Source organism: Danio aesculapii, chromosome 5, assembly GCF_903798145.1.
Source record: "Danio aesculapii chromosome 5, fDanAes4.1, whole genome shotgun sequence".
Classification (NCBI taxonomy): domain Eukaryota; kingdom Metazoa; phylum Chordata; class Actinopteri; order Cypriniformes; family Danionidae; genus Danio; species Danio aesculapii.
The window spans coordinates 55,633,983-55,661,482 of record NC_079439.1 but is presented as its reverse complement, the minus strand read 5'-3'; the positions used below and the strand labels follow the sequence as shown (position 1 = coordinate 55,661,482).

Below are 27,500 nucleotides of genomic sequence, written 5' to 3'. Positions count from 1 at the left end.
TCAACAGAACAGCTCTTCGAGAGATTAAGTTGTTGCAAGAGCTCAGTCATCCAAACATTATTGGTGTAAGTCATCATGTTAACACACACAACCCACACACACATATATATATATATATATATATATATATATATATATATATATAGATATATATATATATATATATATATATATAATATATATATAATAAAATAATAAGTAAGTAAGTGTGTGTGTGTGTTAATTATACACACAGATGTACAATTTTTGATTGTGTACTAATGTTGACATCAATGAACCTGGTTTCTCTTTCAGCTCCTGGATGCTTTGGACACAAATCTAATATTAGTCTGTCTTTGATTACATGGAGACAGATCTTGAGGTGATGGCACAGTAATCACTATGGACATTTATTGTTTATCTCAGTAATTGTTAACCTCAAGAGCAGAACCATTAAGAGCTTGATTCAAACAATAATGCCTATATATATATATATATATATATATATATATATATATATATGATTGTATGTATATGTATGATTGTATGTATATGTGTGTGTGTATATGTATATGAACTGTTGTAATGTGATTTTTTTTTTTTTTTTCAGGTAATCATAAAGGACACCAGTCTTGTACTGACACCAGCCAATATAAAGGCATACATCCTCATGACACTACAGGGTCTGGAATACATGCACAATCACTGGATCCTGCACAGGGTGAGACCTATATCACAGATATATGATTTGTGTGACTTATTATGTTCAATACAGGTGAATATGATTTTTATTTAGCAAATATGCATTACAGTGATCATAAGATGTCCACAGTAAAAAAAGTTTCCAATGTTTCTGAATTTAAAGAAACTGCAGTTCTTTGTACTTGGTTTTAAAAATTATCACGGTCCAAATTAATGTAGCAGCAACCTTTACTTGAGCAGCAGTTAGAATGATTTCTTAATGAAGTGAGACTGGAGTATGATGCAAGAAATTAATTTGAAGCACAGGAATAAATGACAGATTTAACTATATTTAAATAATAAATTATTGTTTAAAATAACATTTATTGTTCCTTGCACTTTTGAAATGCTTATATGCAGCTTTGGTTAATGTAAAATGTTTTGCCCCAAACATTTAAAGCTTATTCCAAAAACCTCATGAAGAATCTGGGGCGTCTGGTCATCACTGTTTTTTTTTTTTTTTCCAGATCTGAAACCCAAATAATTTGCTGCTAGATGAGAATGGAGTCTTGAAGCTTGCTGATTTTGGCTTAGCCAAAGCCTTTGGAAGCCCAAACAGAGTGTATACACATCAAGTTGTCACAAGGTTTGTACAAGTTTTGGATTTGTATACATTTTCTTTTGTACTTTGATCTTATGTATCATGCTATTGTTTATTTTTTGATGTTGTGTTCTTTAGATGGTATCGGGCTCCAGAGCTGCTCTTTGGTGCTAGAATGTATGGTGTAGGTGTGGACATGTGGGCAGTTGGATGCATTCTTGCTGAGCTTTTACTCAGAGTGAGTATCTGATTTTATTCAGTGAAAGAAACATTGTGGTGCCATCAAAAATGTCCACAATTACTTTTACAGACTTTAACGTTGACTGTCGCTGTTCATTTCTCCACTGTAGAGAGTGAAAACTTAAATTACTTTAGGTTGCTACAACTACATTAATAAATTTGTTTCAACTTAATTCATCAAGGTTTCCAGTAATAAATAAGTTGGAAAAACTTTCAAATCTTTTATTTGTGAGAAGTTGAAGTAGCTCATTTAAGTTGATCCAATGAGGCTTTTTTTCCAGTGTGTTTTGATTCGAGTCTGCAGCAGATTATTGTTTTTTATTTAATGGCTAAAGATGCATCTGTTTTATCAGCTCTATCCGGTCTCCTCGTCTATTTGTTTATTAAAAAAACAACTTTGGTATGAACTGTCTTAGATGAACTGGGACTTGTCATAGCAACAAATTGTTGCACTTTTTTTATATTATTCTTCTCATTTGCAGGTTGGTTTAGACAAAAGCATCTGCTAAATGAATCTCAATGTTATGTTATTTAGCTGCCAAGTGTCACTTTTAAAATTATCACAAAATTATTTTGGAGAGTAGATATGATAAGATGCGGAACTGACTCTTTGCAAGATAAACACATTCTATGGCTGGCAAGTTTTTATTGCAACCATTGCATTTATATTGTCATTTCATATAATGCCTGTGGAAATATTGAAACGTTTTAGACAAAAAGCTCTACTCAAACTTAATTACCTGAGTAAAGGTTTTTGGGAAAGATAAAGCCATGGCATACTAAAAGTTAAGAGAATATATTTTGATGTAATATTTCTTACCATCTTTATAAATTACTTGTTTTTGTATTTTCCATTCAGGTGCCATTTTTAGCTGGAGATTCAGACTTGGATCAGCTGACAAAGATTTTTGAAGCTTTAGGAACACCAACAGATGAGATCTGGCCTGTAAGTGAGAGTTTTACTTTAGCTTCTTTTCAGGATTCAGAATATTGTTTGCATTGAAGGCACAGGCCACAAAAATAGCTACAGTGTTGAAAATCCCCATGTTCAGAAGATTTAAGAAAATTATCTGATGGGTATTTTGAGCTGAAACTTTACAGACACAATCTGGAGACACAAAAGGCTTATCTTCAATCTTGAAAAGGGTTAAATAGTCGCCCTTTAAATTCACCGAAATATTGCATTGTAGGTCTTAAATCATTTTAAACTCGTCTTAATTTTCCTTTTCCATGTAAAGCTATTCAATCAGGCCAACACCCAATCGCCAACAAGACATCTCTCTAAAATGTTATCACAACTCTATTTTAAAATCCAAATTACCAACATAGTTTAATTATCTTTCTTACAATAACATTTATTTGAATTGTCTCTATATATGGAACATTGATCATATATTGCGAGACTGTTGTTTACTATAGTTTTTAAAGAGCTTTTTAAAGGGCCATAATGTCATTGGCCCTTGAACATTTCCTGCTTGTTATGCTGTATCATAACTATAACAAGAGCCAATTCAATCATATTATTATCTTAGAACAGCTATCATTATTTATCAATATGTGGTCTTTTTGGATTCTCTGTAGCTGTGGAAATTAAAAATGTAAAACAGAAAATACATTAGGACCCTTTATTGTTACATTTTCAAAATGGTCTACAACTAGAGTTTGCATGTTTTTAAAATATGTGGCTTAGAAAAAAGTGATTTTAATTTTTTTTTTGAGTCAAGTAACGTCAAGTATTGCCCCTCAACCAGGCCATTAGAAAAAAATCCCTAGCATTTAGCTCTGTTATAAGTTTGAAGTTTATTCATAAGGGTCTTAAATTTGACTTTGTGAAACCTGCAGAAACCCTGTCTTGCTTAAACTAAAGCATAAAGTCCAGACTAGAATTTTAGTAACTAGTTAGTTTGTGCTTACTTGAATTGCACCACATGTTCTTTTGTGATTGTAGTTAGTAGTTGGTAAGCTCTCTGTAAAATAGTCTCTTTGAATTAAGTAAACCCCAATCAGAAGCCGGGAAATAGCCTGAAATGCACGTGAACTGAACATAAAGTTATCAAAGTCAAAGATTAAACTTAATTTAATAATACACATGTAAGAGAAAAGGAACAGGAAGAAAAACTCAGGCAAGAAATTATTGTGCTTTTAATTGATGGATACAAACTAAACAAAAGTGTTGTTGGAAAAACAAAGAAACTTGTCTGTCACAAACCGAAAAATAAAGAGAGGACATGAAAAAACGTAAATAAAAGCAAAAGGTGTGAAAAGAATGTGGTTCTTCATTATCATCAAAGGCTCATCGATGCAATCTAATCTTGCTGTCATCTCTTTTTACCGTTATAGTTGGACAGAGGCTTCTTTTCATTTTTACTTGGAACAGAGGGTTAGATTTAAAAGTTAATTTGGTGCTACGAAAAACTATTTAGCAGTGCATAAGTTGTAACTTGGTGTGTCTTTACGTGGCAACTATGCTAAGTTTTAATTTATGCACTGCTGGTACAACCTGCTCCAGTAATGGAGAATGGTCCTCTAAATGTTCCTCTCAATTTTCATAGGAAAACAATACAAAAGCATAGCTCAAGATATTCTGCAAGAAAATTATGCATGTGCAATTTTTATTTTTTTGAGTAGGGTCTGCAGAATTCAAGAAGGGGGTGTAACTTGAAGTTGTCGAGATTGTCCCATTGAACCACACAAGAGCTCAAAGCAAGATGTTGGAGCTGTACTTAATCAACTGTGTAGAACAGGGGTGTCCACACTCGATCCTGGAGGGCCGGTGTCCTGGAGAGTTTAGCTCCAACCCTAATCAAACACACCTGAACAAGCTAATCAAGCTCTTACTAGGTATACTAGAAACAAGCTAGAAGCAAGTTGGAGCTAAGACCAGCAGGACACCGGCCCTCCAGGACCGACTTTGGACACCCCTGGTGTAGAACAATGGCAAGCTGTATCTGCTCAAATACGGTGTGGACATTGTAACGCATACACGCTGTTGTTTCTAGAAATGAGAGTTGATTATATTTATTAAATTGCCCGTTACATTGTGTGTTATTAACATCTACACCTAATTTACGTCTAAACCTACCCCTCACAAAGCATTTGCACAATGTCCATTATGTAATGTATCTGATTGAACAGTATTGTCCTCCAAGATTGTCCTTTGCAAGGAGGACATCTTGAAGCCTTGGCTGACTGCGTGGCGTTGTACTATTATTTGTAACAAAAAAGGGCAACACAGAGTGACTGTTGTTAAATGAATTAATTTAATAATAAATAAAATGAATAGGTTGTGGATAAATTTGGAGGAAACTTATGAAAGCATTTGCTTTGCTGAAAATGATCTTGAAAAATCTTATTACTGCCATCTTGCCGACCACATCTCATTTTGACGTCTCGCATGGTTTAATGGGATCTTGGTAACTTCAAGTTATGCCCCTGCTACAATTTATTCTTCTTGTTAAGCCCCTTTTTTGGTTTACCCAACTCTAAATTTCTATATGAAGTCATTGATTTGTTGTGATTGTGGTTTTAGGGGATGTCGAGTCTCCCAGACTATGTGTCATTTAAGCCATTTCCTGGCACTCCACTGGAGCACATCTTCAGTGCTGCTGGTGATGACCTGCTGGAGCTTCTGAAGGGGTTATTTACCTATAACCCCTGCTCACGTGCCACAGCTACACAGGTAACAATGACCAGTCACCATTAACTAACTTCTAATACCACCTTTTAAAGCTAATCTGCTCTTGAAAGAGCGTCTGAGTGAATAAGTATTCTCGTTCCAGGCTTTGAAAATGAAGTATTTCAGCAATAGACCAGGACCAACCCCAGGCCCTCAACTACCCAGACCAAACTCCTCAACAGAAGCCCTGAAAGAGAAAGAAAACCTGCTGATCGGAATCAAGAGGAAACGTGACAGTATTGAACAGGGTAAAGAAACACTTTATAAATAAGACAATAAATGATGATAATATATGATAATTAGTTTTAGCAGTGTTGTTTATCATATATATAGTGTTCCAAGACAAGTTAATTCAAATATCTTTATACAGTACATATTGTTTCATAAACAGTTCCACAGGAAAAACAGTGAAATAACAGAATCAATAAAGCAAGCTTCAAATGTGAGGTCACCAGGTATTGAAGTATTCACCAAAAATGAAAATCCCCTTTTTTGTTCACAATCAAAAAAATAAATGAAAATATTTCAGAGAGTTTACAGACCACAACACTCCAGTAATGTTCAAGATCCAGAAAAGGATACAACAACATTCCATGAGACTTTAAGGGTTTGCCTGAAATCATGCATAGTTAGAAATAGACATAGAAATATGAAAATACGATTTATGAAAATAAGATCCTGACAATATATAAATGAAATGTATATTGCCACACAAAAGTGTTCATGGAGCCGTGCAGGTTTAATGGGGTGTATGCACACAAACTTTTAAATTCAGTTTGCCAGCCCCAGGGCTTCCGGTTAATTGTCGTCCCATACAAAATAGCTGCATTTAAGATCTGATTTCATTAAAAAGCAGCAATCTTCGCTGCCTGGCTGAGATACGATATAAAGTGGGTATCAGACCAAACAGGAAGCACTGCATTAAATTATATTTTCTGCACCATGTCATTAAAATATGGAAATTAATTTTACCCGGTATATTCAATGGAATTTCTGTGCTAACCTGCTGCCAATAACAGCACCTGCGTTTAACGGTCGTTCGTCTCTTTATACGCTTTAACAACCAAATGGATGCTGAAGTCTATTTAACTGATTATATTAGAATTAAATTACAACATCAATGCTGTAAAAGGAACCTTATGAAATTGAAAATAGTTACTTAAAGCTCTGACCAGAAGTTCATGATTGGCTGAATAACACTAGTTGTGCATATACCCCATTAGGTATCACACAATGTTTTTTTTGTTGTTGTTGTTGTTGTTGCATTACTTGTGATAGCCAAACACGGTTGGCCACCTTTTTTTTAAAAAAAAAAATTTATTCATATATATTTAAACGATAACATGGTTAAAGGTGTTCAATCTGCCACAAAAGATCAGCCATCCTCTGCCTGTATTTTCATGAGTTTTTTTTTTTTTCATTTGATTATCAGAAAAAATCAATACTCATTTTCTAAAAGAAAACAACTCCAAAAGGCCTTATTATTGTAAACAAATAAGCAGATAGATTCAATTTAATTAAAAATGGAGAACACAGAGTATTTATTCATTTTCCTTCCGCTTCCTTATTCATCAGGGGTCACCACAGCGGAATGAGTCGCCAACTTATCCAGCATATGTTTTATGCAGCAGAAGCCTTTTCATCTGCAGCCCAGTACTGAGAAACACACACACACTCATACACTATGGCCAGTTTAGTTCATAAATTCGTCTAGAGCACATGTGTTTGGACTGTGGGGGAAACCGGAGCACCCGGAGGGAACCCACACCAACATGAAGAGAACATGCAAACTCCACATAGAAATGCCAACTGGTCTAGCTGGGACTCAAACCAGCGACCTTTTTGCTGTGAGGCGACCGTGCTACCCACTGAGCCACCAAAAAACACAGAATATAATAAATAATTTAAGAAAATGATTATTTTTGTTGGCTCTAAAATATACATAATAATTTCATAACATGGAGTGTTGATAATACAACTCCCTTGTCTTGGACATTTACGAGACCATATTGACATTGTGTTGCCACCAGTTGTTATTTACATTTTCTTTTCTTTTTTTTAAACCCAATGTAAACACTGAAAATGAAATGAATGTAAGTTGTTTAGATAATAATTTTCTATAATAAGCTGGTATAATATATGAAGGGAATTTAATCACATATGCTAGCTCTAAATTTTTTCTCCTTCTTTTCTCAGGTACCCTTAAAAAGAAGCTGGTGTTTTAAGTCATTTCATGCAGACTTCTCCCACTGGTGTCGCCGTGGTCCTGAATGCGCTGTTTAATGGAGTTACAGAATGAATGAACGTATTTATGTGTCATTTAGTTTTTCAATTATTTTTTTATGTGATACAAGAAATTAAATTATGAAAAAAAATCTAGTTTTGCCTATTGTGTCTGCTTTACATGGATATACACATTACACAATTTATGCCACTAGTATATGCTATGATTTTTGGTTAAATTTTTACAAAATAAAACAAAAATGAAGACTTGCCTTTACCTTTTAATGCAATTTTAATAATTACAAATATTTTAATGCCACTCATGTAACGCTAAAATAAATTATCTGATGTATTAGTTTTGTCGGATAATTCTTGATCAGGGGCTCCTAATCTTTTCAGCCTGTGACCCCCAAAATAACAATGCCAGAGACTCGCGACCCCCTACATTTCTCAGAGGTGGTTATAAATATACAAATGTTGCACACACAACCATAGGCCTATATAAACACGAGCATATTGACAACACAAAAAGTGCAACAGTCTAACAACCACAGGTTTTAATGTCTATAGTCATTTATTATTTTGGTTTATTTAATATTATAACCTCACCTAATGAGACTGGTGGCCACAATGTTTTCAACACAAGCCTATTCTTGTTTTTATTTTGGAGACCGCCACTTAGAGATCATCCTCAATATTCAGTTGTGGCCTGTATTTATTTTTTTATGTATTTAATTACCATGAAGGTGTCAGAAAGTTAATCTAACATTAACACACAATCCTATGAAAACAACTGAAAGGCTGATGTTTTTTTTATTTGCATCTTGTTGCTTTTTTATGTAATTACTAACTACTATTTTATCTTCTGTGGGTATGGATAATATATGGCAATTCTAAAGTTTAATAAAACTAATTTGACTTTTGGAAATCACCAAGCGACGCCTGTCATTGTCCCGCGACCCCCACTTTGGGAACCACTGTACTAGATAGCTTACATATTGGTCTGTTCTATCTGTTATATTATTTTCAGGCTTTATTCTAAAAATGGTGCTTTGAAGTTGCATTTGTAGCCCTACGCGAGGCGCTGTTGTCACAGTCTTGTCTCTGTTTAGTTTCTGTTATCTGGCCTCATTTCACTAGCACATTTATATGTTGAGAATATAATATTTACAGACAACATTTTAGTAAATAGAGACCATTTAAAACGAATTAGTATTATGTAAATACCTTCCGTATCAACCTACAGGTAGTTTACTGAAGCCAGCCAGTTTGTGCTGAAAACAGATGTTCTCTGCAACTTGAATACTTTACACATGGTGTCAAACAGAGTGAAAGAGAGGCATTTGTTTTGCTGTCACTCCCAGCAAACTGGAGACAGATCCACCTAAAACACCCACCCATCAACCGATATACAGCATGTAAACAAAACGGGCAGAACTGCATTTTTGGCATAATTAAAAACAAAAAGCATCCAAATTGGAAGTAACAAAGACAATGGTATAAACACATAATATAAACTTCTTTCTAAATTCTAGTAAAACATGATATAATCCGAAAATAAAATGACTTTTAATGGGTTTCATTGTTATTGTGGTTAGGGGAAATTCGAAACCCTCGCATTAATGACGATGGCGGAAGTGATAGCGGTTCGATTAGACTTGTAAGCGAAATCAATACAGAATGTGACTAAACATCAGAGCTCAAGCGAAACCCAACTCGACTCTGATTTGGGATTAATTTCTAGGTCATCATCTTCTCTCCGATTTCCGGACACCTCTATCTGCTGCGCGCGCACGTCAATCTGATCTTTTGTGAGAGCGGCGACGCGCGTGCTGCTGGACAGAAGAACGCGAGCGCGCGAGACAACAGCAGGCACGAGCCACGGTCGCTTTATTCCGAATCTCACGAGCAAAACATTATAATCGGACCATTGTGTGTATAGGAGGATTTGTTTCTCTGTCAGCATGTGTACCCCGTGTTGTGTGTCTCAGGTGAGTGATGATGCATTGGCATGTATTAACCTCACCGTGCAATATGAATCGTTAACCGCGCGGAGATCTCTGCTTCTCCTTTTAAAAATGTTTTATGCCATTATCTGTATTGTCTGATGCTCATATTGTCTGCATATTGTTTTTTGTTTTAGTTTTATATTTGGATGAAGTTTAAACGTTCAAGTTGCGCCTTTGTATTGTTTGTAATTGTGTCAGTTTACGTATACAAAACAGATACAACGTAGCTTTTTTAGTTTGTTCTGTGTCAGTGAACAGCCATGAGTTCTGGATACTAGCAATAACGCATAACAATTTTATGAACATGCTAAATCTCATCCACATGAACTCTTGCTTGTATTTAACAGGACTAGCTCTTTATTTCAAACCATTAATGATTATGAGCAGACAGTGTGGTGAAAACATAATCCAGCCTGGTCACCCAATCTCATAACTGCACTGTTGTCTGATTTTAGAGGGTTTTGTGGCATTTTCACACCGAATTCAGTATCTAAGTTTAGAAACAAGCATAAACCACCTAAATCTAAGAAGATATTTTAGGCTGGTTTAAAGGGATGGTTCAACTAAAAATAAAAATACAATTTTATTAATCTTCAGGTAGTTATAAACCTTTTGGAGCTTCTTTTTTCTGTTGAAACACTAAAGAAGCTATTTTGAAGAAAGCTAAAAATCTGTAACCATTGACTTCCATAGTTGGATAAACAATATGGTAGTCAAATGGAACAGCTTTGCTCAAAATAGCTTCTTTTGTGTTTAACAGAAGAAAGAAACTCAAACAGGTTTGGAACAAGAGAGGATTAAAATTTGTGGGTGAATTATCCCTTTAAGCCTTTTTTTTAATCAGATTGTTTATGCTGATTATTTCTCCATTAACCGTGGCCTCAAACCTTATCTTTTTAGGCAGTATTTTTTGTTATGTTGTGCTACGACAGTCAGGAAATTATATCATCATTGCAGATCATGTTTCATCTTCCTTTTGTCTTCATTTCGCATTCTTCACATGGCAAATTTGTCCTCCTTTTTTTTTTTTTTTTTTTTTTTTTTGCAAAATTATACTTGTTGAATAAATTTAATCAAATGAATGGAAATAAAATATTGAATATATGTTGAGTTGAGCATGTCGATATATATTATCAATGTATGTTTATTAAGGAACAGTCTCTTTTATTCTTGTTTTTCTGTTTTTAAGTTTACAAACATACACGTCTGACTCCAAACTAGCTATTCCTTAAAAATAAACTTTGTATTATTGTTTTCATTTATTAATACTTTGACAATTTGAAAGTTTTTTTTTTTTTTTTGAGTCAGACCACACTGTTAATTTTATGAATTTGCGATTCATGTTGCGTGTTTCTGTGATAATTGAGTTTTTTCCCCAAATGAAAGGGTTCAATGCTGGTGAAGGCACTCTTATGAAGTTCTTTGTTCATGTCCTGAAATGGCAAGATGGCAGACACTGAAAATCATGTGTGTGTGGTGAACAAAACTCTGCCATTCATTCACACAACCACAAAGAAGAGTCTTCTTTAGGATTTCATATCCACTGACACTAGTCTGCGTTAATTCTTTTTCATTATGTCATCAACATCATGGAAATAATAGGGCTTTATTTAGATGATTTAGATATGGAAATTAATTGGATGGCCATATAATTGTCTCCTTCACGTTTTGAGTCTACTAATTTCTCAGAGGATCAACTTTGTCTTGTACGTGGTGGCGTCCACGGGTGGTCTTTTCATTTCCTGGTTGGATCCATGCAGTTGCTTGTTTGCATTAGATTAGCAGTGGAAAGGGAGAGCTTGCAGTCAGTGTTCGGTATCAATAGTGTTGTCTCATTAGCGCTAAGCTTGTCAGGAACCAGTGGCCCCACAAATGTGTGGAGTCGGAGGGGGGATTGCCACTGCGTAGTCTCGGTCTTTGTTAAATAATTGCTATCATTAGATAACCCACTTTGTTTTAACTGTTGATCCACATTGAGGGTTATTTATTCCCTCTTTGCGCTTGCATCAACAGCAGCAGTTGTTAGCATATGCAGATTCCAAATTCAAATGATCAACCTCACCAGAAGACTGCACTGTATTCATTGTCTTCTGTATTTATTAGCTGATATCATAGTCATTTTTTGTCAAAGCAACTAATGTGGTATAACCAGGTGCACACAGATGACAGCAGTTTTCTAGCCTATCATTGAGTTTGTGTATTTATTTATGTAAATGTGTGTAAATATGTTTATTCAGTTGTTATTATCATTTCAGTAATGTTATGGACTAATGTGTATTTTTAGTTACAATATAGTTTCTAAGTTAATACTTTTTGTTATTTTAGATGCATTATATAAGAGACTTGCTTTGTTTATCAAACATGTGGATCTAAATGAACTTCGCTTTTTAAACCCCTAAAAGTTATATATATATATATATATATATATATATATATATATATATATATATATATATATATATATATATATATATATATATATATATATTGCGATGAGCATAAGTTCACCAGACAATTTGAATAGCTCTATTTGGGAGGATTTCATTAGTTTCGATCGACTAGGATGATCAAGTCTTTTTCTATAAAGTGCATCTGCATAAATTCTAATAAATTACAAGCATATAGAGCAAAATGGTTTTGCTTTATGGTTTTCTTGAGAATATAACGGTATTTAAGTACAGAAATTGAACAATCAAATGTAAAATAACATGGCCGTCATTGTGTAATTAATTAAAATATTTAATAATATCTTTATCTTTTTTTAATCTTTAACAAGTTATTTAATCGTGCAACGTGACTTTTGTGGATACACACCTTGCAATATTGATTCTCAAGCGATATATTGTTCAGCCCTCATTCAGCAGATCAGCAGATGGTTTGAACAGTTTCTTTTAACATTTTTCTGTCGAGTCGAATAGCATTTAGGTACAGAAATCAAATAAGCACATTGCAAAAAAATGCTTTTCTAATTTAAGACTTTTTGTCTCATTTCAAGTCCAAATAGCTACATTCTTAAATCAAGTAAAGTTGTTTATTTTTACTTTCAGAGGTGAAATTTGAACTAATATTAAAACAAGTTAAGTGATCTGCCAATGGGTTACGTGAAATTTATTTTGTTTTCGGGTTGAAATGAAGATTTTGGACTAAACAAGTCAAAAATTTGCAAAAATAATTCAGACTCTGCATTGCATATCCTGCGATTGACTATTGCAAATGTGCGCATATAAAAATAGCAGAGCTAGAATTTATGCACAATTATCGACAATAAACTGAATTTTGATAGTAATGTAGAGGCTGTTTATTAAAACTAGAAGGCAAGTCAGCCCCTCAGTCTCCTCCGCAAGTTGAGAAGTTTAATGTTAGTACACAGACTTTAAAACATGGCATAGAGATGATTAATAGAGAGTGTTCCCACATACAATATTGTTTCATGGTTTGGTAACATAATATTTAAACAGAAGAAGAAACTATCACAAACTATCAATCAGGCAAATAAGATAACTGGTTACAAACAACATTCGCTGCAGATTTTATTTGACTCCATTATAGAAAAAAACATCAATTGCGATTATTTTATTTTTTAAAGATAAAACACATCCCCATCACTCAGTTTTTGAAACGTTACCTTTAGGATGCAGGCTTAAAATTACTGAGCCCGAAGAAATGCTTATGAAAAGTCATTTATCCCAGTTGCAGTTGTTATATTAATCATATCACTGTTTAATGTAAATTGTGCGGTTGTTAAGAATGATCTGCAGTAATATATATGGGGCTAATATGTTTTTAAGTTTTTATTCATGTGGTTGTCTTGCTGAGTGTTGCTATTGCTATATGTGATTGTTGTATGTTTGTATGTACTGTATGTTACAAGTGTTAAAGGCATATTACCTTTTTTGTGCCAAGCAGAACAGACAATAAAGTTTAAACAAAAAGTTCTTTTAACATTACTGTCAGTAAATGGGGCACAAAACAACCCATTAACTTGTACAAAATATGCATTGCAGTGGTTAAAAAAAAGAGCATTTTTAAAGAAAGGAAGTGAAACAGGTTTTGGAGCAACATGTAACTGATAACAGAACATTAACTGTAACTGATGACAGAATACAGTTGAAGTCAGATTTATTAGCCCCCCTGGGTTTTTTTTCTCCCCAATTTCTGTTTAACGAAGAGATTTTTTTCAACACATTTCTAAACATAATCGTTTTAATAACTCCTTTCTAATAACTGATTTATTTTATCTTTGCCATGATGACAGTAAATAATATTTTACTAGATATTTTGCAAGACACTTCCATACAGCTTAAAGTGACATTTAAAAGGCTTAACTAGGTTAATTAGGCAAGTTATTGTATAACGATGGTTTGTTCTGTAGACTATCGGGAAAAAAATAGCTTGAAGGGGCTAATAATTTTGACTTTAAAATGGCTTTAAAAAAATTTAAAACTGCTTTAATTCCATCAAAAATAAAACAAACAAGACTTTCTCCAGAAGAAAAAATGTTATCAGACATATTGTGAAAATTTCCTTGCTCTGTTAAACATAATTTGGCAAATATTTAAAAAAGAAAAAAAAATTCAAAGAGGGGGGCCTAATAATTCAGACTTCAACTGTATATACATCTGGTCAATTGTCCTTTTTAATAGCTTTATTCTGTCTGTTTCATTGTGTGGGTTTTTGGTCAGTTTCTTTTTAGTTTCATCATGCCTTCTCAAAATGTGCATGCACTTTTTTTTGGAGGGGGGGGGGGGGGGGGGGGGGGGGGGGGGGTTAATGGACTGGCCCATACACACTAAAAACTATAACCAGAAACACATCATCAGACAATGACATCCTCATTATTATTCTCTTTATCACAGATGCAATTATGTCATCTGCCACTTTAAATGCATGATCTCTCAGTTAGAATCCATCTGATTGTTCCAAAATTCCTCCAAAAAATTGTTACAATGGGTTGTCATGGTTATAATTGTGGTGGGGTATTCCTAATTTGTAGATTATTAAAAGTTATATTGTTTAAGTTTTCATTACTGCAAATATGAATTGCCAACTCCAAAGTAAAGAAAAAAAAAGAATTTGAAAATGGGTGATACGGTGTCACAGTAAGAAGGTCACTAGTTCGAGTCCCAGCTGGGTCAGTTGTCATTTCTATGTGGAGTTTGCATGTTCTCCCCCTTGTTCATGTGGGTTTCATCTGGGTGCTCTGGTTTCCCCCCAGTCCAAAGACATGTGCTGTAGGGAATTGAGTAAACAAAATTGGCTGTAGTGTATGTGTGTGTATGCATCCGCTGTGTAATACATAGAATAGTTAATAACATGGAATGGTTGGAATAGTTAATAACAAGAAATAGTTGGAGGTTCATTCCGCTGTGGCGTCCCCTGATGAATAAAGGGACTAAGCCGAAGGAAAATGAATGAATGAATGATTGAATGAATGAATGAATGAATGAATGAATGAAATGAAAATGGATTAGTTTGTATTTATTTTGTATAGCACTTTTTGTGATTGTATTAGCTTGTTGTAGTCGCTTTGGATAAGGGTGATTGGTAAATGAATGTATAAATCATGGAAAGAAAGTTATATGCATATAGGATGGCAATCTATATATAGGATGGCAAAAGGAAGCAGACAATCTTGATGTTTTTGTGTCATGTTATGTCTGATAAGCTTCTCAGTTGTTGTCATAAAGGGAGATGTTATTCTGTGATTTCTCCTTCAGATGTCTGGGCTTGAGTCATGCATGTCTTTGCTGTGAATCAGTCATGATGATGCATTCTTATAAAACAGTTTTATTGCCCACTAATATAACAGCGTGAAAGCATATCTGAATGACTGTTGCAGCACTATTTATAAGGGAAGGTCATTATCTCAGACTGTCTGTTAGTAATTAATTTAATGACACGCTGTTCTTGATCAATCCTCAAAGTAACCTTGTTTTCTCTGTCCCACGTGAAATCCGCAGTGCTTGTGCAGCCTATCTAGCATTCTGTTCAGTTTTGACAGCTTAATATCTCTTCATGTAAGTGGTTGGAGATGCCACCATGATATGCCAAAACACCACATCCCTTATTGACCTTATTTTTCATGTAGGACAGGTGCAGCCATTGGATTCTTGGCCGGAGACTTCTGCTCTTATTCACTTCCATTGATTTTTAGACTTTATAAACAGCTTTTTATGCTGCTTTATGTTGCTAAGTTATATTTTAGTATTACATTATTCTACTTTTTATGTATGGTCATAAACACACTAGTTTGTAGAGCAAGAAGTTTGACTGTTTTCTGTTATTAGTCATTTCTCCCATTGGCAATTAAGTCTGAGGTTCTAAAACAACCACCAAAACGAGCGCACTTCTGCACTGAAGAATAAGGTCAATCGCAGCGGTTCTCAACCCTGGTCTCCCTTAACCCACACACACACTATGCATGTTTGTTTAGTATGTTTCTCTTATCACTTCAGTGGTTTCTCTTAGTGCTTCAGAAGCTTGTTCCTCTTTAGAGGTTTGTTTCATAAGTGCCCTACTAAGTGGACATCACAGTGTAATCTGCAATGATTTCAGTTGGAAAATGTGCTTAATTCAAGAGTATTGTGCTTTCTATGCTAATCACATGATAACAGTGAAATAATCCTTCACACTTCATAAATCATTGAAAATGGTGCAAAAAGCAGTTTAGTTTAAATCTCTTTTTAATAAAGTAAACTTTGAGAGCAGTGAACACTACGTAGGGAACATGTTGATCTGAACACCTTCCTTAAGGCTGATTTCACAGACCCCCTTGTCATAGCTGACATGCACCTCTCAAAAACTGTAACTACACATCACAACGATGTGTATCGCAAGCTTTTTGATTGGTTGGCTTTGTAACTGTGTAATGGCCCGTTTCCACTGAGTGGTATGGTACAGTTCGGTTTGGTACGCTTTTATGGCCGTTTCCACTGTCAAAAGGCGTACCGAACCGTACCGTACCACTTTTTCGGCACCCTTTTGGCTCGTTTCCACTGACTGGTATGGTACGGTTCGGGTCGGTATGGGTCACCTTTATCAGGCTTGTGTTTCCACTACCAAGGGTACCCTTTGGTGGGCGTTGTGTATAACAGAAAGTTTCAGTCGACGTCATTCTCGCTCGAGGAAATGTCTACAATACAGCAGTACTGAAGCTGCACTTCTCACAAAACAGATGCTTTACACACATAAACGCAAGGAAGAAAGCGAAACCGACTGCCTTGTAAAAAACAACGAGGCACAGGGTAGATTCTGGTCTTACTTCATGGCTTTGTGGCTGTTCATCAAGACGACGACAAGGTTGGTTTGAGCCCGGATCGACCATGGCTCGTTATTATATGTATATATAATTCCGTGTGTAGTTCTTCTGTTGGTAACATATCAGAGACTGTAAGTGTCTGTGTGTGTTTATTTATTTATTTATTTATTTATTTATTTATTTCATATAATTACAGACATTACAGTAGGCTGTTTAGCACTGTCATTGTTCTGCAGTTATAATCAACTCATGTTCATAAGTTCATCAAGAAGTATTTATATGTGTAAAGCATCTGTTCTGTTAGAAGTGCTTCTCATGTGATATGTGAGCGACCCGTACAGCTTTATTGTGGAAATTTCCTCGAGCGAGAATGACGTCGACTGAAACTTTGTCATACACCACGCCCACCAAAGGAGAAATGCAAAATGCAAGCCTGATAAAGGTGACCCGTACCGACCCGAACCGTACCGTACCAGTCAGTGGAAACGAGCCGTAAGTGTGGGCAGTGCTGAGAGCAATTAGAGTGTTTACAAGTGTTGAGTACAAGTGTTTACAAGAGTGAGTACAACTGTTGTTTTGTCTTTACTTTATGATTAAAGTTGTTGCACGTCCTGCCTCTGAATGAGTGAGTTTTAGCCACTTGTACATTAAGGTAGCGTTCAGAAAAAAACTAAACACCAGTGAAGTAACTCAACACAGAGAAACATAAAAACCAACTGCCAGCTAGCATTTCAGAAGTGTTATAAATGCATGACTATATGTGGTCACGGCGATCACTCGATGCAAAAGTATAAATCAGCCTTTAAAGAGTTCATACTTGGCTGATGATTGATTATAAAGCTTGTTTTGCATGCTGTCCCGGGAGAGAGCCCTGAGCTCATAAGATCCTCGAGCTTGGTAGATTTTGAGAACTCCCCTGCTATAATAGCTAATGAACAGACAGTGATTGCTCTTAAGAGATAACTACTTACTAGGTGCATCTCTATGATGTCGATTTGAATTAGTCAACTTAAGTTGCATGCTTTCGGATGGTGGGAGGAAACCGGGGGGCCCGGGGGAAACCTATGCGAGCATGGGGAGAAAGTCCAAATTCCGCACAGTAACATCAGCTGGCTTGGTAATGACTAGAATCAAAGACGTTCTTGCTGTGAGGCAACAGTGCTAACCACTGGGCCACCGTGCCACCCATCTAGGAAAGAAGGATGAGTAGGGGTGGAAGGGGGGATTCTTCAAAACGAAGATGACTGTGGTATGAAACCTAGGGCATTTATAGTGGCTTAGGAGTCGTCTGATTGGTGAATGATAAATTGGATAATGCGGGCCCAGCCACAAGCAATCATTAACATGTGATCCTCTCAAAATTAGTTTATAAATAAACGTCACTTAGAGCTCTCCTTTAATGAACTGGTTGTCTAAATCAGCTTTGCTAAAAGACACTAGAATTAAGGTCCAGAGTAGAGAACCGTATTTAGGTATTGTTTCCAAATGTTTTTTTTTTTCCTTTTATTGCAATGATAGAACAAATTTTATGAGCTTCATCTTGGTAATCAAACTCACAGCCTTGCTGCTGACCATTGTTAGTGACGTGCTCTACTATTTGAGCTACAGGAGGTCTGTGAATTTTTACACATTCCTCAATTCTCAGCTAGTGACTTCTCTTAGTCAGCTGAAATGTGGCGTTTGTGCCAGGACTATCTGTGTTGACTTTGTGGGTAGTAGTGAGACATTCTCACCCTTGTGAATTTCACACAGCTTTTACACATCTCTTTCACTCTCCAATTACCATTTTAGAGGTTGTTTACTCTTGTCCCATGAGCCTTTGGATGACTCTGTATTTGCAACTGAAAAAGCTGTCAAGCGATCGCCATCCATCCATCAACGTTCAGTGCAGTGCAATTCTAGTAGGGAAGGTTTGACTCTTCAGTGTTACTATGGGTACTGTTCGCACCCCACAAAAGAGCACTTTTTTTTTGTGTACACTTCAAACAGTGAAGTAATACATTTTTGCCTCAGCTGTACAATTGCCTGGCAAGCAGACCTACAAAGCAGCTATTCATGACATGGAGACTATAGGATAATTGTCTGATGAGTTTCGAAACTGATAGTACTTGAGCTCAGTGAAATATATCAGTATAACTTTGTTTTTATGGTCTTGGCCATTTGCAACATTACCAGGATCGCTTTAAACTCAATCTGATTATTTGTTTGACTATCAAGTGTCATGGTGGCTCATTGTATTTTTTTTCTTTCTTTCCTGTTTTAGAACCATACTCTCTTTATAAAATGACTAGGTTGTTGTAACCCAACGTTGGGTCAGAATGTTGGCTTAAGTTTTCCACATTTGACCCAACTTTGCATTACAACTGTTTTTGGAGTGTAATTACTAGGACCCAGAAACCAATATTTTTTGTATAATTTTTCAATGCTTTCTACACTGTGGAAATCATAAGGCTTTAATCTAGCAAGCGCTTTAGTTAGCATTCAAAAGTACACAACAGACTGTGTTTGCAGACTTCCAAATCACTGCACAAGCTGGACTGACTTGCTTTTGTTTTTATTGAAGGAAGTAAAAGTAAGTGTTTTGTTTTTAACACCCAGCAGTTCTCTAATAGCTTTCAGAGCAGACACAAATCTGCTTGCTATACCACTACATTCTTCCAAGCCTCTCCACACGCTTCTGATGATGAGCTCGAGAAATTCCCAAGCTGAATTGTTCGGAAAAACAATGTCCAGGTTATTGTCCTCACTCAGGGAGCGTCACCTTTCACCCAGACCCCTGCTGGTTGCAGGAGGAGGTTAGAGAAGGGCTCTTTGTAGGGGGCTGAGAAGTGTCTCCGGGGTAGGGGATGGGGGATGGTTTGTTTGTATCCTACTACCCTAGGGTTGACCATGGTGCGTTGTAGGAATGGGTTGGGTTCGAACATGTTGACCACCTGTTGTCTGGAGAGGGGGAAGCGTTCTTCTGATTGTTGGAGATTGTGGCTGTGATTCCCCTGATCTCTGTCTTGTCACAGAGGCTCTGTTTTCATCTGGTTTTAACACAGCGATTCTCAAAGCAGGGGGCACACAGGCACTGCAGAGAGGACGCTGGCCATCAGCAGAAAAAGTTTAAGTAAATGGCAAGTGGATGAAAGATTTTATAATCTATAAAGATTATATAGTGTGTAAAGCATTTGTTTTGTTAGAAGTGCTTCTCATATGATATGTGAACGACCTGTACAGCTTTGCTGAACACATTTATTCGAGCGAGAATGACGTCAACTGAAACTTTCTGTCGTACATCACACCCACTAAAAGGGTACCCTTGGTAGTGGAAACGCAAGCCTGATAAAGGTGACCCGTACCGTACTGTACCAGTCAATGGAAACAGGCCATAATTGCTTTCTCTGACCTTTCAATTTAATACTGCAAAAGCTAAAACATTTTATTAAAAGTCCCAGATCAATTAAACACTCTTTATGGATAAGCTACATTATGTAATGACAAATTCAGTTATAAACAATTGATTTCTTTTATTTCTGATCAACTCCTATGGGCTTTGTTATAGTCCTAGTCACTTTATTTTGATTAAGAGTTTCGACATGTAGAGTCAAGCCCCTGTGGGTATGAATAATTTCGGCCTTGACTGTAGTAAGCATCGAAAAGTGAAGATTGAAAGTAATATCAGTAAAATCTTCTCAAGAGAATGAAACCATATTATTTCAGAAATCTCATTTACAGTAAAATATGTATTTACGTATATAATATGTACGTATTAATTTTGAAAAAGAGATTTTTTATTAATAGATTATTTGGGATTACTTGGAGAACTTTCTAACCTATACATTTTTCCACCTCTGATACAAATCCTAAGATTAAGGTTAAATGTGTCTCTCCAGCCTGTTTTAACAGCGATTCCTGCTGTTTATGAATGTGCTCACTGGCAGAGAAAAGGTGGTGTTTAACCAATTTGTTTACACTAATACAGCAATCCTGGTCAAATGCATTTTCAACCATTTATCCAAATTACTGCATCAATATTCTGCCTCGAAGTCTAAAATCTTGTGACCAAAACTATCTTTTAATTCCCCACTAGACTCCTGGCCTTTGGGATGACTTGCCAGTTAAGATCAAAATGTCTGTTTATTATTATTATTATTATTATTATTATTATTATTATTATTATTATTATTATTATTATTATTATTATTATTATGTATAAAAAGATCTTATTATTCTTTCTTTTGATGATTCAGGTGTTTTATGAACTGCATTTTTTACAATTAGAAACAGTTCTTTTTTCATGAAGCTTAGAAAAAAATCTTAAATGATTTCTTAATATGTAGGGGGACGTGCCAGATTTATTTTTCTAACTTTAACCAAGGGTATGACCAAGAAAGTTTGAGAAGCATAACATGCGGTTTTGTCACTCAAGCGGTCAGCTGATGCACTATTGTTAGCTTCTGGTATTAACATGCATTCAAATGCATCTCTTAAGACAACTTTATATTTTGTTGAGGCCATTTACGTCACCTTTTCTGGAGCATTTATTGCAGAACACAAGTACTTTTGAATGATGTGAATATACATTAAGGGATGAGAATGGCCATTACAGTTTGAATCAAAATCTTTTTCAGTACAGCGTTGAAGAGATTCACTTTTCCAAAGCATGTCCCATAACAGTCATGTATTAGATCAGAATGCACTGCAGAGAGTAGTTGGTCTTTTTATGGCTGCTTAAAAGCATTGGACCACCTCTGGAAGTGGTCAAACGTGGACAAGCTCAACATGTTTTAGACACTGAACATTTAGCTTTCTAGAGGAGAGATCACATTAATATAATGAGTTTATTGTTTTTAGGAACAGTGAAGTTTAAATTAAGGCAAGATTAATATAATTGACATTTTTTTTATATTGACAATTCATATTTCTTTATTTATATTTTTTCTTAAATATTCTTAGCTTTGCTTAGCTTATCTGCTTAATTAGTACAAAATTATATTTTATATGCAGTAAATGTATACATAATTTAATGTAAAACATAACATTTCAATGATTTGTCAGTTCAAATAAAAAGGATTATAGCAACCGAATGAGACAAACTGTATGTAAAAACATATATATTAGTCGTTATATTATTAAAACATAATAATAAATTGGCTAAAATGTGCAAGAACGTATATGTGAAAATGTTTTAAGCTGTATACAGCTGTATATTTTTTTACATGTCAGGTAGGTATGGGCCGGTATATGATTCTGACGGTACAATCTTGGATAAAAAAAAAAATCACGGTATTGTGATATTACTGATATTAAAATAAGTTCTTTTTAATTGTTTGGGTAAAAAATAAAAAAATTCCACTTTGTAATCAATATAATTTATTTTGTGAAAGATTTTAAATATTTTAGAGCAGTAAACATGTCAGGCTGAATAATTCAAAATGAATCATTGACTTCTGCTGTCTTCATTAGTTTCAAAACATGGATTTCTTTACTATTTCAAATGACATCTTTGGATATTTTTTTTCTGCTGGAGATACTGTTATCTTAAAAAAATCAACAAAAAATGTAAATAAAAAATCTTACACACCTCAGGAACGGTATTACAGAAAATGTTGGCAGTTTTAAAACCTTGACTTGTCCAAACCGCGGTATACATTGAAAACGGTTACCGTCCCATGCCTAATGTCAGGCTTGATTATATGTGCAAAAGAAAAAAACTGTATAAATGTTTTTTCAGTTTAACACATTTTATATTTATGGCATCATCTAAACAAAAAATGTCCCTCGACCTTTCTTTTCTTGCACAATCTTGACTGCAGGAAACAGTAGGAAAAGAGATTTCAAAAGACATTTGTTCCGATACTGTATCAGCACTGATCTCAGAGCCTCCTGTTATGTCTGTGTCTTGCATCATGTGATTCAAGCTGGTTCATAGTAACAGCCTAGCTGTAGTACTGCGAACAGCCAATAAGAATGAGGCATTTGTGTTGCTAAAGGACACAACAGCCAATAGGATCTTTGTAGCCCCTCTCCATCCATCTTCTCAGTTTGACATTACATTACATTTTAGCTGCAATTTATGGATTGATTATTATATTATATAAATTATTTAAAGCATGTCCTCCTTTTTTTTTTTTTACTTAAATACTTTTAAAAGTGGTTTAAAAATGCATTTATTTGATTGTAATGGTTTGTAAGCTGAAATATGTGCTGTTTTTCTGCAGCTGGCCTGCTGCTGTGGATCGGCGGCCTGCTCGCTGTGCTGCGGTTGCTGTCCCAAGATCAAACAGTCCACCTCCACACGCTTCATGTACGCCCTCTTCTTCATGCTGGTCACGGTGACCTGTGTCATCATGATGTCCCCCACCGTGGAGATAGCAATGCGAGAACATGTGAGTCTTCTCTGTTTGCATTTTTTTAGTATCGGGTTTCCTAATATGCGTAGAGCATTAAATCAGGTCTCGGGTCAGCAAGTAGTGGGCTGCATGTCAAACAGACCTGCTGGATGGGCATATTTCATTCATGTTTTCATAGTGACTGTAGTATTAGAAATTAAGTTGCAGATCATTCGTTGATCACTTGAAGGATAGATAAGTTATTCATTAGCTAAAATCAAAGTAAATGAACACATAATGTGGCAAGGAATGTTAGTCATTTTGTGAATGACAAGCATTGCAATTCTGTGGTATTTTCAATGGAGGTTTGTGGGTGCGGATTCTGTTTGGGCCTTGCATCTGTGCTTCTGGTTAAACTCAAGCAAGAAAAAGACATTTTTATTTATAAGAATACAATTTTATGAATGTGTGTCTTAATTGATATGCAATAAGTAAGTGCAGTGCAGTAATAACTGAAGCATCATTATTGTAGATAAATAACATCCCATATATAAGTTTAAAACATTGACTCTCACATGAAATACTTGTTTGGACTTGCATATATCCAGTTAAATGACACCATTGTTGGTTTCCCAGTAATCAAAACAACCATGTTAATAAAAATTATATTTATGAGTGTGAGATCAATTCAGTTGAGCATTTAAATAAACCAGCACCAGAAAGCAAACTAGATTTTTACTTTTAAATGAAATAAAGAAAAATAGGGCTGGCATTTGATCCAGAATTTGATTCAGATTTGAAAGATCTAATTTCAGTTTGAATTAATTCTTGATTTGATCCAATGAATATAGATTAAATACAAATCCTAATTGATTTTTTTAAAATAATCAATGAGCAAAGGCTAAATAAATGAAAAGCAAGTAAAGCATATGTCTCAAACTCGAATCCTGGAGGGCCGCAGCTCTGCACAGTTTTGCTCCAAACCTAATCAAACACAGCTGATGCAACTAATCAAAGTGTTCAAGACTACTAGAGACTATTAAGCAGGTGTGAGTTGGAGCTAGTTGGAGCTAAACTATGCAGAGCTGTGGCCCTCCAGGAATTGAGTTTGAGACCATTGAAATAAAGGGATAGGTCACCCCGAATTGAAAATTATTCTGTCATCATGTACTCACCCTTTACTTGTTGTGAACCAGTTTTATTTATTTTTAAGGAAGATATATTGAAGAATGTTGGAAACCTGTGTAACTATATAAACAAATACTATGGAAGTCAATGGTTACAGGCTTTCAAGATTTTTAATATCTTCTGCTGTGCTCAATAAAACAAAAAGCTAAAAGTGGTTTGGATCAAGTAAAGGGTGAGTGACATGATGACAGAATTGTCATTTTTGGGGTGATCCATCCATTTAAAAGCAACTGACCAGTAAATTAAACTCCTATATATTTTAGATACTGATATTCAGATACAGATCTGTATATTTAAAAACTTTGTATCATATATGCTTCTTGTCCAGACAGAAAACTAGCAGATTGGGACTCCGAGTGGATAAATCTGAAAATGGGGCTGTAGCATTTTTACTTTTTTATGCAACTATTCAGTCAGTATGTTTTATGATATTATTAGCCCACATTAGAAACTGCATAACAGTGACAGTCACAATTAAAAATGTATGCAACAGCGACAACAACAACAACATCAGGTTGTCCATGCTCAATTTTCTCATTTTTGTAAATATCTCTGTGGGAGAATTATTAAAGATATTTGTCTGCTGAGAAACATTATCCTATTACTTTTTACAGTTGCCTCAATGTAACTCTGTATGTAACAGATAAGACCATACCACATATTTAAAGGGACAGTTTGTAATTATTTATTTATTTTTGTTCCAGCAGTTAATAAATGAAACTGGACGCTTCTTGAGGAAGAACACTGTAGCAAGAGCTTTTTTTCCCTGGGTTAGTCCACATCAGATATAGTGCCATTTATAAACATTTATTATTTAAAGGCTTATCATATTCAGGTTAAGTCAACAACATCGTTTGGAAGATGCAGTCTTGATGTACTCACTCATTACATACTGTATCTTTTGGTCATTTTGAACAAAAACATTATATGCTCTAGATTTAATCATTTAAGTAACTTTTAAATTAAAAATCATGGAAAAAATGTGGAAAAAGTGAAGCGCTATGAATACTTTCCGGATGCACTGTAAATCTATAGAGATCAATGGGAATCAGACTCCCTTGTCCTAAATACGCAGAATGCATTGCATTATTACGACACAATCCCATTCTCTTAGTATTTCTGAAAAGATCTCCATCCACACTATAACACTGAACACACACATGAGGTGACCATACACAAACTGGCCATGCACATTCAAGTTTAAATGGGCTTCACTCTGCATTTGGCTGCTGCACAATGAGTCCATGTTGTCACTCAGAGGTCATCAGGACTGGTCTGTCATCTTCCAGTATCATTACGGTCATATGATTCTTGACAAATAAGGAATGTATACGTAATCTCCCAAAAGACCCAATCAAGGAGCGAATGTTGCTATAGCCTCACCTTCGTTTTCAAATGTCCTCTTTTTTTTCTCTGTCCACACTGACATGGATAACCAGCTAATAAAACCAAATTAAAATGGCCTATGCCATTTTACTACAGGGTATTTTAAAGTTATGCATTTTAAAACCAAAGCACATTAGTGTAAACGGGGCCCAAGTTACCACATACACTTTCTTTTCACACCTTTTAAAACCACAGAGAACATTTACAGTGTTTGTAGGAACAGCGTTTGTTCATTCATTCATGCTTTAAAGAAAAGGTCAATAGAGGGATCAAGGGTTTATTTGCAGGCATTGAGCCCATGTTATTCAGACAAACATAAAAAGGAGCTGCATGACTCTTCTGCCTCAAAGCATGGAAGGAATGTAAGACTCAATATTAGCGCTCCATCACCTCATCTAACACAGGAATCACTGCACGCTCTATGTATAATATCGTAACTCTTTTAGGGAAGCTACATGTTGCTTTTCTGTAGCCACACAGAAACCGGTTAAAGAAAGCGGTCGGGACGCATTTAAAGAGTGTGTAACGTGAGCTCAAGCTCTCTTTTTGTTCTCAGCACCACAATGAGCACTTACTGAGTAAATGCCATGAGTATAAAAAAGCCAGACATTAAAACAGAACAGCACAGTTATAAAAAACACTGCCTCTTGGTGAGGCACAAAAGAACTGCCATTCAGGTGACCAAAACCGCAAGATTTACAGCGGCTGAAGGTTTTTCACACACAGTCGTTTAAAATTTAAAAGCCCATAAAATCCCCTCCTGGTGGTCTTTGGTGGTTGCAGCAGTTTCAGTGCAAACTCGGTAAATGTGACCTGTTTGAGGAGATACACCTTAATAACCTTATATTATGTGATGGTCTATGGCGTAATAGCAGTGCCTCTCAGCATTATAGCAGGTCTGCATAAATGTGGACTGTTGGGAATGGGCGTACAGTATATTTTAGGAACTGGCCCTGTAGTTTGTGCCAGCTTTCTCTTCTAAACCACAAAAGAGATGCATAAATGCTGGTTTGAATCTGACTGCTTCTTTTAGCAGATTTAAGAACTATGAAAGTTGTATAGTACACAGAGTAACCATGGTAACACTGTTTTAGGAGCTGTACAATGGAAATGCTGTAGTTTTCAGGATGAAATGCGTATTAAAATGATTGTGCCCAACTGAGCCTGGTTTCTCTCAAGGTTTTTTTTCTTCACTTCCGCCATTTAGTGAAGTTTTTTTTCCCTCTCCGCTGTCGCCACTGGCTTGCATGGTTCGGGATCTGTAGAGCTGCGCATCGTTGGATTTGCCCTTTAATATTTGGACTCTCAGTAGTGATTATTAAACCACACTGAACTGAGCTAAACTGAACTGAACTTGAACACTACAAACTGAACTACACCGTTCCTATTTACTGTGACCTTTTATGTGAAGCTGCTTTGACACAATCTACATTGTATAAGCGCCATACAAATAAAGGTGAATTGAATTGAATTGTATGATTTTGAATATTATAATCACTGAATGACGCTAAAATAACTGTTGCATTGTATTAATGTTTGGTTGCCACTGCTACTATAGGTTGCACTTGATTTTAAGGTATTCTTGTTATGGTTTAACTGCTGAGTAATACTAATTAATTACATATACTGATTAAATGGTTAGGGTTGGAATGCGTTTTATTTTTAGGGTTAATTGTGAAATCATTACTCTTTACAAGTAAAAATGTCATTTACTTAAAACATGTTACCTTAAGTGTTATTGTACTATATATTCAAAGTATTTAAAGTATCTGTTTTGTTGAAGTCAGAATTATTAGCCCTTCTGAATTATTAGCCATACCCCCGAACCCCCCCCCCCCCCCCCCCCACCCCCCATTTTTCTGTTACTCGTTTCTAATAACTGATTTATTTTATCTTTGCCAGGATGACAGCAAATAATATTTTACTAGATATTTTTCAAGAC

General features: G+C 35.4%; 2 protein-coding genes across 2 annotated transcripts in view; both read left to right on the top strand.

Annotated features, from left to right (window-relative positions):
* Positions 1-7,556, top strand: part of cdk7 (cyclin-dependent kinase 7) — an 8,495-nt gene extending 939 nt beyond the window's left edge. Inside the window, 10 exon segments of the mRNA XM_056457045.1 lie at positions 1-69; positions 295-327; positions 330-361; positions 590-700; positions 1,188-1,306; positions 1,400-1,499; positions 2,361-2,447; positions 5,031-5,180; positions 5,281-5,425; positions 7,374-7,556. The exon segment at positions 1-69 is cut by the window's left edge and continues 3 nt beyond it. Coding sequence (XP_056313020.1) covers positions 1-69; positions 295-327; positions 330-361; positions 590-700; positions 1,188-1,306; positions 1,400-1,499; positions 2,361-2,447; positions 5,031-5,180; positions 5,281-5,425; positions 7,374-7,402 — 875 coding nt within the window. The 3' untranslated portion in view covers positions 7,403-7,556.
* A 1,495-nt stretch (positions 7,557-9,051) lies between these two features.
* Positions 9,052-27,500, top strand: part of serinc5 (serine incorporator 5) — a 46,956-nt gene continuing 28,507 nt past the window's right edge. Inside the window, exons 1-2 of the mRNA XM_056458511.1 lie at positions 9,052-9,391; positions 22,874-23,041. Coding sequence (XP_056314486.1) covers positions 9,365-9,391; positions 22,874-23,041 — 195 coding nt within the window. The 5' untranslated portion in view covers positions 9,052-9,364. The remainder of the gene's footprint in view (positions 9,392-22,873; positions 23,042-27,500) is intronic.